Here is a 17,359-nt window from a genome sequence, read left to right as displayed (position 1 = left end):
ACGCTATGTATGCAGCCATTAACTGTGCGGCAACCGGACGCCGTCTTGGCTCCTGCTGCCGCGGTCGGGCCGCTTGATTCATGCCTCTAGCTGATCGCAGGCCGCCAGGGTCGCCCGCCCACATCCCTGACCCACCGCAGCAGTCAGCGGCGCAGCAGCCTCGGCCCTCGTTTTCTCTCCCGCAGGACCTGCCCGGAGCTGAGAGGCTGCGCCTGCCATCGCTCCCCCACCAGCCGCAGTTCCCCCACCAGCTGCAGCAGGGGCTGCATGTATAGCAGCCCCCAGCATCACCGACTCCCGCCTGACGGCCTCGGGGGTGAGGAGAGAGACAGGCCAGTCCATTACCCCGCCGGCCGCTGCTCAAGGCCTAGCCACCCGATAGGGCGGCTGCCCGAAGACGTCCTTCTTCTCCTCGTGCAGACCACTGAATAACCATTATCCAACCATCAGCACCAGGCTTTGTCCCCACACTCATCTCTTGTTCAGCTTTCTCCCCACAACACCCCCCACCCCCACTGCAATCAATCTGAATAAGGGTTCCAACCCAAAACGTGGTCCATTCAATGACTCCACAGGTGCTGCCTGATCCACAGAGTTCCTCCACCACTGTGTTTTGCTGCCCATTATCCTTTAGAGCATTTTGTATTCTCCAGTGAAATAGCATGGTCTCTTCTGTGTTGTAATGTGAATTCATATTCTAAAAATTGCATTGGACAACATTTGGCTTTCATTTTGTTGTTAGATTATTAAACTATTCATTGTTAGATTATTAAAAAGTTGAATGCCATATAGAAATTATAGGTTTACTGTTTGCTTAGTTTTCTAAAACCACAGCTGTCCGTCAGAGTAATATTAAGATCTTTTAACTGATATAGTGTAAATCATACTCGCATTAGCTGATAAAGTATTGATGAAAACATAGGATTCCCCTCCTACAGTGCTCGGTCAGATAGGTTCTATAAGGATCCTAATAAAAGCATCAATCACGATTCTAAGCTAAGTGTGGGAACTGAGCTCATTACTGAAGCACAAGTTAAAATAAGCAGACGTTGAGTAGCAGATAAGCACATGAATTCTCCATTGAAAAGGGAAGAGCAGCCACAAATTTTGCTGTAATTCTCTAGCATCTGCTGTTATGCATGTTTAATATTAAGCAATTGGAAATAACTAACTTTCCTCAATGGATTTAACACTCTAAATATATTCTGTTGACTAGATATGTAGTGAAAGTTCAGCGGGAATGTGAATTGGATGAACGAGCGATGTGTGCATTGCAAGAAGATCGTAAGCAGTTTCTGTGTAGAGCCGTGGAGAACTACATCAACTGCTTGCAGAGTGGTGGAGAACATGACATGCGCATCTTCAGACTCTGCTCCTTGTGGCTTGAAAACTCGGGAGTTGCAGAAGTAAACGGAATGATGAAGGTGATGTCTGGTGACTAGGCAGATCTCTGATGGCAGGTTGTTTCAAGCTACAAAGATCATTTTCAGAATATGTAATATTTCTATTCCTCATTTTATATTTGCTCATCTCGAAGATACAACTAGGTTATCATAAATAGTTTGCAGATCTCTGCTATAATTTATATTCTACAACTTTCTCTTCTGAACATTATCGTGTGTGAATGTTTTTGTATCAGCACTGAGTTTAGGTAAAATTGCACAGAGTGGCCTCCTGTACATCAGTGAGACCAAGCGTAAACACAGCGACCGTTTTGCCAATCACTTAAACTTGGTCTGCCAAGGCCTCAGGATCGCCCTACTTCTATCCATTTTAAATCCTCTTACAATTTGCATTCTGACCTTTCTGCCTTGGGCCTACTCCATTACTAGAGTGAAGCCACACACAAACTGGAGGAAAAATACCTCGTATTCTGCTTGGGTAGCGTACAACCCAACAGTATGAACATTTAATTCTCCAATTTTAGGTAAACACATAACCCTCCCCCTTTCCCAACCTCCCCCATATGACACCCTCAACTCTGGATGTTGATATTTACCAGATATATTTACATATCCATCTACATAACTAAAACTCTGATCTTGTTATCTTCCGGTTTGGCGGTCATTCAATTTGCGCAAAAACAGTTCGCGATAGCGCTACAATTTTTCGCCAGTTCACTCACCGTTCTCCTGTGCTGCGATTGCACAATGTTTCGTTCCGATCGGTTGAATGTCGTAAAAGTTAGCGAGGTTTAGAAATCTTAAAAACCGTGTGTGCGCAGATCGATCTCTTCTGCCTTCCAGCGCCGCACGGATTAGTCTCTTCCCCGTCACTCCCCGGGATGGTCTGTGCCTTCCTTGCTCCATCGCATCTTTAGTGGAGCTGAGGGTGGCCCGCGGAGGTTTCCAACCGGACTTTCGGAGGGACCCAAAGCAGCCACGCCCCAAGCAGCAGCCCCGCCCCGAGCAGCAGCCCAGTGTCGGAGACCCGACCCAACCCAATGGGTCCCACTTAGTCTAGTTTAAAATATAAATATAACATGCTGGAAATGCAGTTCAGTTCAGATACTATGGTGGGAAAAACAGGGTCAGTGTTTCAGGTTGATGATCTTTTATCAGGATCATGGACAGGATATGGTATGATGTATGATATGATTTGACTGGATTTTGTAGAAGGTTTTCATTATCTCAGTGTTATCTCATTAACTCGGCGTAAAGCTGAACAGGTTGCTCACATTCCGTCAACACCTGGCTGGTCTCCGCGACAAGATCATCCGACGCCTGGCAGGAACAAGTTGGGGAGCCAGTCCAGTAACTCTTTGCACCTCTGCCTTAGTTCTTGTGTATGCTCCAGCTGAGTACTGCGCACCCGTATGGAGTAGAAGTAGACATACTAGCCTGGTAGACACGAGCCTTAACAGCACCTTGCGAACCATCACTGGGTGCCTTCAACCTACTCCAGTCGAGCAGCTCCCTATACTTACAGCCATTCTGCATTCAGGGATCCAAAGGCAAGCAGCAACTCTGGCACTATCTCGTCGTGCCGTGGACCCAGATCACCTCCTCATCAGGCTATCAGCAGAGAGCAGAGGCCACCCCGACTGAAGTCCCGTCACCCCTTTGCTCCACATGGAAAACATTTCCTTTCATCCATCCAGTCAACTGAGACAAAAGCACACTGGATAGCCACCAAGTGGTCTCAGGAGTGGAAGACAACCTCATCTCCATTACACAGCTACATCTCTTCACCAGATAAAAGCTGTCCAGGTTCTGACCTCCCCAGAGGTGCAAGGGTGAAGCTCAACAGATTCATACTGGAGTTGGGCGTTTCAATGCCAGCATGTGGAGATGGGGGCTCCGCCAGAGCACAGCCTGTGAATGCGGAGCAGAACAACAGACAAGTCAACCATGTCATCTCTGGGTGCCCGCTCTCCCACCCACCAAATGGAGCTCAGGGCCTGGCAGACATTGACGCAGAGACAACAAGCTGGCTGCTCAACACCCGGCTTGAGATCTAACTATTCCTTTGGTTTATGTTTCATTCGCAAGAAGAAGATTATCTCAGTGTACATGACAATATTAAACCAATATATGTTCTTGTAGAAGTATTTAAAAGGTAGGTGGATAAGCATATGATATATTCAGGAACAGGCACGCATGATCAATGGCACAGAAAGGAGTTTGGTCCAACATAAATCAGACGCAATCATATTTTCTGGTGTTCTTGTGAAAGGTCGTTGATGTGAAATGCTTTTAATTTAATCTTGCGTTTGCAATACCTTACTTTTGTTTCCTGTGTGACCATTTTATTAACATGGACAGCTTTGACGGAAATATCTTGCCTGGTAATTGAAAATACACTTTATTTTAATGCATTACTCCTTCAATGAAGACATTTTATATTGATTTTACTGAGTAATTATGTTCAATAATTTAATGTTAATATAGCTGTAATTATTCTTCATTATACTGCCAGTATTATTGGTAATATGAATATCTATGCACAACTAGTTACAAATATCAAAAAGGTAAGCAAATTTGGAACCATTTGGACTGATCAACCTGCCTCAGACCTACATTCAAATTTACTTTCTTATGAAGATAGACACAAAAGGTATGATTGGCAGCCACGCCAACAATCTGTTTGTTTTTTCGTCTTTTTTTAATTTTAGTGTGTGTTAAAAGTTTGTATAAATGTTCTCTGGTTTGTTTATGTGGGGGAGGGGGAGGGGGAGGGGGAAACATTTATTTCAGTTTCTTACCTTGCCAGAGATGCGATTCATTTTCGGGTCGCATTCTCCGGTTTAACATCGATGGAGGTGGAGGCCTTCTCGGACTGACCTTGGGCCCCTCCGCGGGGCGCGGACTTACATCGAAGTCGAACCCTTGCCTGGGATCGCTCCAACCACGGCCTGCTGTCTTTACATCGGGAGCTCGCAGTTTCGGGAAAGGCCTGGGATGCCGGGAACTCCAACGTCGTGGAAGGTTCGACCAGCCCCGACGCGAGGTTCGATCGTCTGGCGCAGGGGAACTGACATCCCCCCAATGCAGGAACAGATCGCCTCGACGTGGAGGGCCTGCCGCCGGCTACGGGAGACATCATCCTGTCAGCAGAAGCCTCGAATCCCCCGACCGCAGCAGAGCAAAGGGAAGAGATTGAACTTTTTTTCGCCTTCCATCACAGAGAGAAATGTGGAGGGGTCTCTGCGATGGATGTTTATGTGAAAATGCTTTTGTGTGTTCCTTTGCTTTTTATTTGTATGACTGACTTGGCAAATGAAGTTTCTCGTATGTTGCAAAACATACTTGGCTAATAAAGTATTATTGTGATTGATTGATTGAAAAATCTAGAGTAACTCAGTGGGACTGGCAGCATCTCTGGAGGGAAGATAGGAAGAATGGGTGTCGTTTTGGGTCGAGACCCTTCTTCAGTCTAGCTTGAACTGAAGGGTCTAGTCACCCATTCCTTCTCTCCAGAGATGCTGCCTGTTTCGCTGAGTTACTCCAGCTTTTTGTGTCCATCTTTGGTTTAAACCAGCATCTGCAGTTCCTTCCTACACATTACTTTCTTATGATTTGGTCTAATTAGTCCCTGGTTCACCTTCCAGGAAAATAAGATACTTACCAAAAAAAAAAATTTTAGAACAGAAGATGTGCTTACACTCCTACTGAACTGAACTACTTAATTCTGTAAAAGATAGAATGATATGAACCTCTGTTTGAAGCAAATAAGCAAAGTCTGAATCAAAATCTAGATTAATAATATTTGTCCATGTACATGCCTGTAATGCAGAAAGAGTTTTTTATAAAAATTCTACTTTCTTTGGCTTTCTATTTTAACAGAAAGGTGTAGAAAAGATTCCATCTTACAAGTTTTTACCTTTGATGTACCAGCTGGCTGCTCGAATGGGAACAAAGATGACAGGAGGTCATAGATTCCATGAAGTGTTAAACAAGGTACTCCAGTCTTGAATGAACACAACATAATGCATCTTTTTTAGCATTGTTTTAACATTTAGAGATACAGCATGGAGATAGGCCACCGAGTCCACGCCAACCGTCAATCACCTGTTCATATGAGTTCTATGTTATCCCACTTGCCCGTCCCTGCACACTAGGGGTAATTTACCCATGCGGTCACAGGGAGAATGTGCAAACTCCACACTGGGTCTCTGATGCTGTGAGGCAATGATTCTACAAGCTGCACCACTGTGCCGTCTCTGTGGCCAAATAAAAATATATCCGGGGAGTCCAGAATCCTTTATGAGTGTGATTAGTCTCTCTGGCAGATTAATACATTGCTAATACATTTACAGATACTATTTTATTTTGTCCTTATCTAAAAATGCAAAGATTACATTGTAGGGAAATCTGAAGTATTGAATAGGGGACAATAGACAATAGGTACAGGAGTAAGCCATTTGGCCCTTCGAGCCAGCACCGCCATTCAATGTGATCATGGCTGATTATCCCTAATCAGTACCCTGTTCCTGCCTTCTACCCATATCCCCTGATCCCATATCCCATTGGAAAATTATCACCAATGCATCCACGATTTCGAGAGCCACGTCCTTAAGTACCCTGGGATGCAGACCATCAGGCCCTGGGGATTTATCAGCCTTCAGTCCCATCAGTCTATCCAACACCATTTCGTGCCTAATGTGGATTTCCTTCAGTTCCTCTTGTCACCCCAGATCCTCTGGCCACTACTATATCAGGAAGATTGTTTGTGTCCTTCTTAGTGAAGACAGATCCAAAGTACCTGTTCAACTCATCTGCCATTTCCTTGTCCCCCATAATAAATTCACCTTTTTCAGTCTTTAAGGGTCCAACTTTGGTCTTAATTAATTTTTTCCTCTTCACATTCCTAAAGAAGCTTTTACTATCCTGCTTTATATTCTTGGCTAGCTTACCTTCGTACCTCATCTTTTCTCCCCGTATTGTCTTTTTGGTTATCTTCTGTTGTTCTTTGAACATTACCCAATCCTCTTGCTTCCCGCTCATCTTTGCTACGTTGTACTTTGTCGCCTTAATTTTTATACTGTCCCTGACGTCCCTTGTCAGCCATGGTCGTTCCCTTCTCCCCTTAGAATCTTTCTTCCTCCTAGGAATGAACTGATCCTGCACCTTCTGTATTATTCCTAGAAACACCTGACATTTTTGTTCCACTGTCATCCCTGCTAGTGTATCTTTCCAGTCAACTTTGGCCAGCTCCTCCCTCATGGCCCCATAGTCCCCTTTATTCAACTGCAACACTGACACCTCCGATCTACTCTTCTCCCTCTCCAATTGTAGATTAAACCTGACCATGTGATGGTCACTGCCTCCTAATGGCTCATTAACCTCGAGGTCCTTTATCAAATCCGGTTTATTACATATCACTAAATCCAGAATTGCCTTCTCCCTGGTAGGCTCCAATACAAGCTGTTCAAAGAATCCATCATGAAGGCACTCTACAAAGTCCCTTTCTTGGGGTCCAGTACCAACCCGATTTTCCCAGTCTACCTGCATGTTGAAATCTCCCATAACAACCATAGCATTACTTTTACTACATGCCAATTTTAACTCCTGATTCAACTTGCGCCCTATGTCCAGGCTACTGTTTGGGGGCCTGTGGATTAGTCCCATTAGGGTATTTTTACCCTTACAATTCCTTAGTTCTATCCATACTGACTCCACATCTCCTGTTTCAATGTCACCCCTTGCCAGGGACTGAATTTCATTCCTCACCAACAGGGCAACCCCACCCCCTCTGCCCACCTGTCTGCCTTTTCGATAGGAGATATACCCTTGAATATTCAGTTCCCAGCCCTGGCCCTCTTGCAGCCATATCTCAGTAATTCCCACAACATCATACTTGCCAGTTTCTAACTGAGCCTCAAGCTCGTCCACTTTATTCCTTATACTTCGCGCATTCATATACAGTCCTTTGACATCCGTATTCACTTCCCCCCTCGTAATTGGCCCTGACCTTACTCTGTTGTCCATTCTCAAGCTTTCCTTCCCATTAATTCGAGAATTTTTTGTAATTTTTCCTGTAGCCACTTCCCCTTCAACTCCATCTTTATACTCCCAATTTGTCAATCCCTCCCCCCTACTATTTAGTTTAAACCCACACGTGTAGCCCTAGCAAACCTGACTGCCAGAATGTAGGTCCCCCTCCAGTTAAGGTGTAACCCGTCCCTTTTGTCCAGGTCACCCCTACCCCAGAAGAGATCCCAGTGGTCTATAAATCTAAATCCTTGCTCCCTGCACCAGCCCCTCAGCCACGCATTCAGATCCCCAATCTCCCTGTTCCTGTCCTCACTAGCACGAGGTACTGGAAGCAATCCAGAGATAACCACCCTAGAAGTCCAGCATTTCAGTTTTCTTCCCAACTCTCTGAACTCATGTTGGAGAACCTCCTTCCTCTTCTTCCCGATGTCGTTTGTGCCTACGTGCACAACTACTGCCGGCTGTTCACCTTCTCTCTCGAGGATGTTCTGAATTTGGCTCGTGACATCCTGAACCCTGGCACCAGGGAGGCAACAGACCATCCTCGCGTCTCGTCTGCCGCCACAGAATCTCCTGTCCGCTCCTCGGACAATGGAGTCGCCCACCACTAGGGCTCTGCCCGACGTCGGTCTCGCCGGTCGAGTCCCATCTCCATGATTGGAGCCACCGACGTGTTCGCCGCTCGGACCGGAAACATCGTCTCCCCGGACAGTTCCCAAGAGGGCGTACCTGTTTTCATTAGGCACAGCCACCTGAGTCTTCCGCACTCCACGATTTCCACCCTTTCTCTCCGTCACACACCTTGGTTCTTCCCATGTCCTCGGCGTAACTACCACACTGTAGGTCCTGTCCAGGAAACTCTCATTTTCCCGGATGGCCCACATATAAAAAAGGAGATGAGTAGTTTGGATCAGGTTTGCTAGTAAAATGTGATACACATTCCAAACACAATTACTCTGCAGCAGATTATGCAGTTGCCCTGATAAGGCAAATCCATAATATTCCAGGATAGAACTGAATGGCCCATCATCTTGGAGTAACACAATAGGTACACCTGTTGCTGGAAGCTGTGGTTCTGCACAGCTTTTGCACATACTGCATCTGCCACTGATGGATGGTGCCCTGGAAACTCCAGTGGTCTTGACTAGAAAAGTGACAGAATCCAAAGGAAGTAAAACACTTGTACTTGCATAGTTTTGTTTATTTCTTCAGGACTTCCCACTGTTTCAAATGTTGCTGTTGACTGTCATATGCATGAAATAATCTTACATTCTGCATATTTTTATAATTTTATGCACTGAGTTCTCTCGTTACTTCTTATTTGGATTATTCCATTTGTAACTTGTTCATGAGGGTGCGGAGCAACATGAGCCATTCACAATTTCGGTTTTCGTGAAGAAGTATTTTTGATCTAATTTCTGTATTACCCCCATTACATGCACCTCTTTATTCATACTGTGTTTGATATCACAATTGATATTCAGGGGCCTATATACAACACCTATTCTACTCTTCTAAATAATCAAACGTCCTCTATAAGATTATTTAATCTAAAAGTTTGAAAGATCATTGCAGTGTGGGTCACCCTTGGTCATGCTTACATGTTTGAAATTCTAATTTCATCAGGAGAGTAAAACCAAAAATCAGTGAGAAATTAACTTTCATAATTAGGTCGACACAAATAGGTTCTTGGGGAGAAGAATGGTAGTTAGGAATCGGAAGGTATAAGAAGGATAATAGAATTGTTTATACAAAAGAAAGACCAAGGGATAAGACATCTATTTTTTTTTAAGTGGAATATCTTGAATTTTTGTCTGTCTCCTTCATAAATAACAATGTATTCTCATAATTTTGTTTTATTAATGTCTTACAGCTAATTGAAAGAACTTCATTGGATCATCCACATCACACACTGTTTATCATTTTAGCCTTATCCAATGCAAACAAGGATGACATTCTAGGGAAACCTGAAGAACAGAGGAGGGGTAAACATACTAAAAAGGAGATGCCACACTTAGATCAGGTTTGTTGGTAAAATGTGATGAGTAATCAGAATCAGATTACCCCTCAATTGTAAACTACTCATGAATCCTTTATTACTTCTCACTCTCTTTCCTCCCAGTGTCACTCCCCCCAGGAACAATTGCCTTTACCAGTACCTACCTGCTTGCTTCTCCTATTCTGCCTGGTGACCACCTGTTCCTTCTCTGTCTACACATAAATAAACTGCTGTGCATCTGGTATCTATATGTTGCTGTCCATGAAGTGCTCGGCGTAACAGATGCACCAAATTGACTCCAAAACGTTGGAGTAACTCAGTGGGTCAAGCAGCATCTCTGGCGGACTCCCGTGTCATCCAGTGATGCTGTCTGACCTGCTGTGTTACTCCAGCATTTTGTGTTTCGCTCAAAATTCCAGTATCTGCAGTTCCTGCTTTCTCCAAAATGATCACAATTGACAACTTTGCACATGGAATGGATTCACATTCCGAGTGACTGAATTGTCAACCCATTCCTTCCTTCACTGATAACCTTATAAAGTAGAGTTTTGATAGGTATGACATTTAAACTAAAAAGTATCTTTCACATTTGCAAAATAATAGATATTTCATTGCTGTGGATAGTATTCCTTTCAGATCGTCTCAACAATGTTATTACTGCTTTAGGAGAGAATGGATGCTGCCAGTAACATAATAAATACCGTTCGAAAATCTAAAGCTAAAATGATAAAGGACATTGAGAGATTATGTGATTCCTTAATCACGCTTGCAAATATGGACACTAGTAAATGGAAAACAGAAAGAAGTAAGTAGTTGTTAACATTTTATGTTCATTATTTACCAACCCAAATTTCATTAATTGTTTAAAAATATGTATGGAAACCAATATTAATAGAAAAGGAAAACATATTTTCTTGAGGTTCGTTAGGGGTATCAAAAGTGATTTGTCTTACATTTCCCATTTTCTATTGCTCCTCGCTAAATGATATGATTTCTTATGTAAGTCAAGTTTGGTAGTGAGCTGGATATGTTGCATATTTAGATACTTTCACTTCTAAAAAGCATTCTTACTTTTGGTCTGGTTACTTGGGCTACCTGTTTAAGAGAAGGAAGTGAAGAACTACTTGGATAGATCTATGGTGCTTATGCCGATTTAAAAAAATATATATTGACGATATGTGGAAGGAATTGGTCTGGTACTTTCCATGTTTAGTTTTCCTGCATTCCTAACCTTTCTCAGTTGTATGATTTAAATGATTAATTATTTCTATATAACAAAGTATTTAAAAATTATTGTGCCTTCTCTAATTGTAGAAGCCATTGAAATTCCTGCAATACAGCCTATCACAAAAATAAAGAATCTTGAAGTTGTTATTCCAACAATGGAAGTTAAGGTAAAATCAATAACAGTGACCTTATTTACCTTTTGTTTTTAATGTATGTATACGGATTATAACATTATAAAGCAATAAATCGAGAGCAGCAATTATTGAGTAAGTCTACACCTGACACATTGGATTCGCTTTAAGTCAACCTCAGTTACCCGCTTGTTTTTAATGTATACCTTGGGATGCCCTTTAATCCAATTCACCATTGACATTTCATGGCCCCTTCTGGCCTTCCTATTTCCCTCCATGAGGTCTTTCCAGCATTCTTTATAAATGGTCATATTTGATTTCACCCTCCTTAACTTTACAAATGTTTACTTTTAGACCAAATTTACACCCATCTACCATCCAAGGTTCCCTTAACTTGCCATCCTTATCACTCCTGAACTCTGATCAGCTGGCTTTAAGCAAATACCATGTATCAGGTGTGGGCTTATTCAATAACTGCTGCTCTCAATTTACTGCCTAATGATGTTTCAATCTCTCCTTTCCAAATTTAATAGTTTATCCTAATGGGCCTGTCCCACTTAGATGATTTTTCAGGCGACTGCCGAGGACTGTCAAGTTGCCGGCGGTCTGAAGAAGGGTGTCGACCCGAAACGTCACCTATTCCTTCGTTCCGTAGATGCTGCCTCACCCGCTGAGTTTCTCCAGCATTTTTGTGTACCTTCAGTTTTTCCAGCATCTACAGTTCTTTCTTAAACAAAACGTCAAGTTGCTGGCAGTCGCCTGAAAAACACCTTGCCTTCTTTCACCAGCCTGTTACGCAGGAGGGGGACAGGGCAAGCGGGGGGAGTGCTGTCTGAGTGAAATTCACACGGTGCAAAGCCAATGTGATACAGACACACACACCGCGATGAACAGGAAGGTTGGTGCTGTGATTAAGACGGTTAAAGCGCAGTGAAGAGGGCGTCCTTTAAAAGTGGGTGGGAGAAGGGGTGGAGACAACTTTTAAGAAGCCAGAGAGACATGGCTGTGAAGCTCGCTGAACATTTAACCAAGGTTATCCTTGGTTCTGAAAACTACTGCTTATGTTTTTTTTCCCCAATGAGCCAAAGAAATTCACCGGTCAGCACCAGCTACAATCTACGAGAACCTTCGACTTCCTGGCAACCCACTAGGACCTCCTGGCTACCCACCTATGGCACGAGAATTCTCGCTACTCTCCATGGCGGTTTCATTCTAGTCACCGCTAATTTTTCAACATGTTGAAAAATTCGCGGCGACCATAATGAGGCCGCGAATAATTCCCAGGATGCAGGAACTGCTCACGACCATGAAGGCGATTCCCCAGCAACCACCCGCGAACAAGTGGCGTCCACGTGGCGACTGCATAGTCTCCTGCAGTTGCCTAAAAAGTTGCCTAAGTGGGACTTGCCCATTAAGTCCTGATGTATCCCTCTTCATAACTATCTCAAAGTATTTGCAGTACCTTATTGTTTATAACGATCTCAAAGTATTTACCCTGTACCGTATTCCATGACTAATTTGTAAGGCAGTCAGACTGAAGAAGGTTCCTGACCCAAAACATCACATATCCACGTTCTCAAGGGATGCTGCCTGACCCACTGAGTTCCTTTGGCATTTTGTGTCTTTTCTTTGTAAATGAGCACCTGCAGTTTCTAATTTATAACTTTTTATTGTTCTGCTTTCAGGTTGATCCATCTGGAAAGTATGAAAACCTGATCACTGTACAATCATTCAAGTCTCAGTTTCGATTAGCAGGAGGAGTGAATCTTCCAAAAATCATTGATTGTGTGGGGTCCGATGGCAAAGAGAGAAGGCAGCTAGTCAAGGTAATTTGCAGTTGAAGGGAACAAATCTGTGTAATGGAGTCAAAGAGTCGTACAGCCCTCAGCCCAACTTGCGTACACCAACCAACATGTCCTATCTACACTAGTCCCATCTGCGTGCTTTTGGTCCATATCCCTCTAAACCTGTGCTATCCAAGGGTCTCAACCCGAAACGTCACCCATTCATTTTCACCAGTGATGCTGCCGGTCCCGCTGAGTTACTCCAGCATTTTGTGTTTATCCATGTACCTGTCTAAATGTTTCTTAAACGTTGCGATAGTACCGGCCTCAACTGCCACCTCCGGCAGCTGGTTCCATACACCCACCACCCTTTGTGTGCAAAAGTTACCTGTCAGATTCCTGTTAAAGCTTTTCCCCCTCATTTTAAACCAATGTCCTCTGGCTCTCGATTGCTCTACTCTGTGAGATTGATTATTGTTGATCTGAGGATCCCACTATATGATGGATAGAAGTGTGTCATGGGTTGAGTGTGGGTTGCACAACTGGTTTGGTAAAATGAAAATAGACACAAAAAGTAATTCAGTCTGAAGAAGGGACTCAACCGGAAACATTACCTGTTCCTTTTCTCCAGAGATGCTGTCTGACCTGCTGAGTTACCCCAGCTTTTTGTGTCTAATTAGGTTTAAACCAGCATCTGCAGTGCCCTCCTGCACATATGGTAAAATGAAACCTGTCCCAAGCTCATCTCAAGTGCATTAATACTCAGGTTCTGGGCCAGGCGTGATCTTATTTAAATGAGGTACGCCTCTCAGATCTGTGCGCAACTTGTGCCTAACTGGTGCATGGTGGATTTCCTGGAGCTCTGATAAAGGTGCACATCCTGCAGACTGCAGCTACCAGATCAGGAGGTAAGCCCTTCTCCAGCACTGGATGATCTTGGTCCTCAGGGATCGTTGGCTGTATCCTTCTACTGCAGGCATTCCCACCTGGAAGCCTCCCTTCAGTATCCAGAGCCCTGGGAAACCCAGTCACCTGAAAATGACCAGTTGCAAGCAGGAAACAAAGAAATTCTAATGTGGTTATACTGTCAAATCTGCTAAGTTTCCTGAATTTAGGCGTGCATTATCCTTCTCCATAAATTGTGGGTCTGTGGAGTCGAGTGGTGTACATTAAAATGTGTGTTTTATGCTTTATAACATTATCTAAGGTAAGACTATTAATTAACCTGTGTCTTCTAATGTAATACAAAGTTGACTTGGAGTTAGGAGACATAGGGAACATAGGGGGGAGGATATTTCCTGATAGGAAGTTTGTGACTAGCGATGCGCCACAGGAATCAGTGTTAAGACTTTAACTGTTTGTGATATAGATTAATGGCTTGGATGTGAATGTAGGCGGTATGATGAGTAGTTTGCAGATGACTTGAAAATTGGTGGTGTTGTGGGCTAATGAGGAAGTTTGTCAAAGGCTGTAGCAGAATATAGGTCAGTTGGGCAGAGTGTTGGCAGATGGAAATTAGCCCCGACCAAGGTGATTCATTTTGAGGTGAAATAAGGGTTGGAAACATATGGTAAATGTTAGAACACCAAAGAATGGTGATGAACAGAGACCTAGGAATCCCAGTTCATAGTTTCCTGAAAGCGGCAATGGGTGGTTAGGGTGGTGAAGGAGGCACGTGGCATACTTGCCCTCATAGATTGGGGCATTATTAAGCATTGTGACAATACTTTGCGACTTTACTAATCATTTGTTCAGCCACACATGAAGCATCTGGTTCCCGCACTATAGGAAGGATGGACTATCGTGTTATAGCGTTGTATTAATGCATTTGACCTATTTCTCCAGGGTCGGGATGATCTGCGACAAGATGCCGTAATGCAGCAGGTTTTTCAGATGTGCAACACTCTTTTGGAAAAGAATTTGGAAACCAGAAAGAGAAAGCTGACTATCCGTACATACAAGGTAAACTGTTCTGGTGGATGTAAAGAATATATAGTACCTTCACAGCCTCTGAACATACCATAAGATTTTAGTAATTTTGGTTGAAGTAGGAGCCTGTTTCTGTGCACTATGGCTCTGTAACTGTCTAATAAATCTGTGCAGGGATTGACAATGAACTTCCCCGCGCTTCTTTGTAATGCCATAGGATTTTTAACACATGTACCTGAGTGAACAGAATCAGCCTTAGTTTAACAACTCAGTGGAAAGGGATTGTGGCATTTCCTCAATCTGCATTGAGATATCAATCTAGATATTTGTGCTCAGATCTCCAGGACTTGATGTCACAAATAGACTCATACAGCACAGAAACAGACCCTTCGGCCCAGCTTTCCCAAGCCCCATCAACACTAGTCCCACCTGCCCAATTTTGGCTCATATCCCTCTCAACCTTTCCTATCCATGTACCTGTCAAATGTCTCGTTTTTGGAGGTCTAATTTTTTTTATGATGGGGGGGGGGGGGGGGGGGGGGGGGGGGGGGGGGGGAAGGGGGAAACTGTATTTCCCGGTCCCTACCTGGTCGGAGGGCCTACAATCTGGTCTGGAGCGGCGTTTCCTGCCGGGACCGGCCAGAATCTTCATCATCGGTGGCGGCGCAGCGTTGAAGCACCATCACGGAGCGGGTGATGCCTTACCCGTGTCGCCGTGGGGTAAGCTCCGGAGTGCTGAGACCGCTGACTCCAACATCGCGGAGCTGTGGGTTCTGTGGAGCGTCCAGCCGTGGCGGCGCTGAACTTTAAACACCGCGGAGCCTGGGATCTCTTGCCGAGATCGCCAGTGTCGGAGCTCCGACCAACGCGGCCTGTGGACTTCGGGAGCCGCGGTCTCGGGCAGCAAGTGGCCGTTCCAGATTCAATTCAATTCAACTTTAATGTCATCGCACAAATACAAGTATGAGTACAACGAAATGCAGTTTTGCGTCTCCAAGCCGCTGAAGAGAATTCCCCCTATGTCAGAGCACCATCAGCCGGCGAGAGGGCCTGAAACATCGGGCCGCCGTTGCGGCGACTGCAGAGGCCTCAAATAGGCCCCAACTACGGGGTGAACAAGAGGAGTGGACTGGACTTTGTTGCCTTCCCTCACAGTGGGAACCATTGTGGGGGGATGGATTTATGTTTTATGCCAAACTCTTCTTTAATGTGGTGTTTACTTTTATTGGTGTGCTGCAAGTGGCAAAACAAATTTCAGACTTGCTCTGACAATAAAGTAATGTCGTACGTATTAAATGTTATTATAGTACCTGCCTCAAACCCACCGCGTCACTTCTCAGAAACCGATATTGAATCCCTTTCTTCAGTCAACGTGTCTTATCACTGCTTCTTAATCGCTAAGGTCTCACTTTCCCTTCCTGTCCTCAATGTTTGATGATACTCTAAATAGTTTCCCTTACTCAGGAATTTTCCAGCTCCCATTTAAAGCTGACGTCGTACCCTTTTTTAAAATAAAGTACACTTAATCCCTCAGTTTTTACCTGCATCTCCAACACCTCTCCAGCTGGTTGTAACTTATTTCCTTCCATTCTTTCTTATCAAATCATTGCCTGAACATCTGTAGTGTTTGCTTCTGTTTTTCTATTATTTCCATTCGCTAACGCTGTTCTTGCTGGGTCCCCAGTGTATCAAATTTAAAATCTTCAAACCATACCTTATTGAAGTAGCCATACAAGTAGATAGAGTGGTAAAGAGAACATGTGGCATATTTGTCTTAATCGATCGGGGCATTGGAAGTCATGTTGCAGCTTTATAGACCTTAGGTTAGCTGGCATTTGATATAGTGCATATTGGGTATAGTTCTGGTCATCCATAACAGAAAGGATGTGAGGATTTTATAGAGAGTGCAGAGGTGCTTTATCAAGTTAGAGGCTTGGATTGTTTTCTTCAGAGCAGCGGAAGCTGAGGAGAAATCTGATAGGTTTATAAAATGAAGAAATGGATAGATGGAGACGGCAGACTGAACTACAGTCCAGTTGGCGGCACGACTCGCGTTGCAGCGGCCCCTGCAGCCTGTCTGTCTTTTTAATTTTTTTGTCTATGTTATTGTTGTGTTTTTTTAATTCTGTTTTTTAACTGTGTATATGTGGGGGGGCAGGGGGGGACTTTTGAAATCTCTTCCCTGCACGGGAGACCAGACCTTTTCCCGGTCGGGTCTCCGTTGTTGTTGGGGCCTAGCACCGTGGAGCGGCCTCCAACCGGAACGACCTGGGGGCTCCAGTCGTGGAGCTGCGTACTTACCATCACTGGCTGGCCTCGGCGCGTGGGGAGCGGTGGTGGGGAGCGGTGCTGGCTCGCTATTGCGGCCCGACTCCGGAGCTCGGAGGCTCCAGCCACAGGTCCGGTGGACTGTGATATCGGGAGCTCGCGGGCCCGGGTGGGAGACTGCTTACATCCCAGAAAATGTCCATGAGATTCACCCCCAATTCTTGAAACTTCTTTTCTCATCAGATGAAGTTAATGTAGAATTTAGTGCATTCGAATGTGATTGTCTCCGCCATACGGTATGAACTGGTCATTTCTAGGTGTAGTCCATCTGCAATCTCTCTTCGGAGCTCCTCCCGCAACGCAACTTCTCCAGCCCGTGTCGCGGGGTTGGAATTGACCATTTTTTAGCTTTGAAAAACTCCTTTGTTGCTTTAGTAGTATGTTGGGCATCATTGTCTTGCTGTAGAATGAACCGCCAGCCAATTAGTTTTGAGGCATTTGATTAAACTTGAGCAGATAGGATGTGTCTATACACTTCAGAATTCATTATGCTACTACCATCAGCAGTTGTATCATCAATGAAGA

At 44.3% G+C, this 17,359-nt stretch overlaps 1 protein-coding gene across 1 annotated transcript in view; it reads left to right on the top strand.

Annotated features, from left to right (window-relative positions):
- Positions 1-17,359, top strand: part of atm (ATM serine/threonine kinase) — a 123,193-nt gene that overhangs the window by 86,260 nt on the left and 19,574 nt on the right. The window contains 7 exon segments of the mRNA XM_055637019.1: positions 1,217-1,424; positions 5,286-5,399; positions 9,310-9,459; positions 10,102-10,240; positions 10,750-10,829; positions 12,479-12,619; positions 14,423-14,539. Coding sequence (XP_055492994.1) covers positions 1,217-1,424; positions 5,286-5,399; positions 9,310-9,459; positions 10,102-10,240; positions 10,750-10,829; positions 12,479-12,619; positions 14,423-14,539 — 949 coding nt within the window.

The sequence above is a fragment of the Leucoraja erinacea genome, chromosome 6 (genome assembly GCF_028641065.1).
Source record: "Leucoraja erinacea ecotype New England chromosome 6, Leri_hhj_1, whole genome shotgun sequence".
NCBI lineage: Eukaryota > Metazoa > Chordata > Chondrichthyes > Rajiformes > Rajidae > Leucoraja > Leucoraja erinaceus.
Note: the sequence above shows the minus strand (reverse complement) of the source record. Positions and strands in the feature narration are given on the sequence as shown.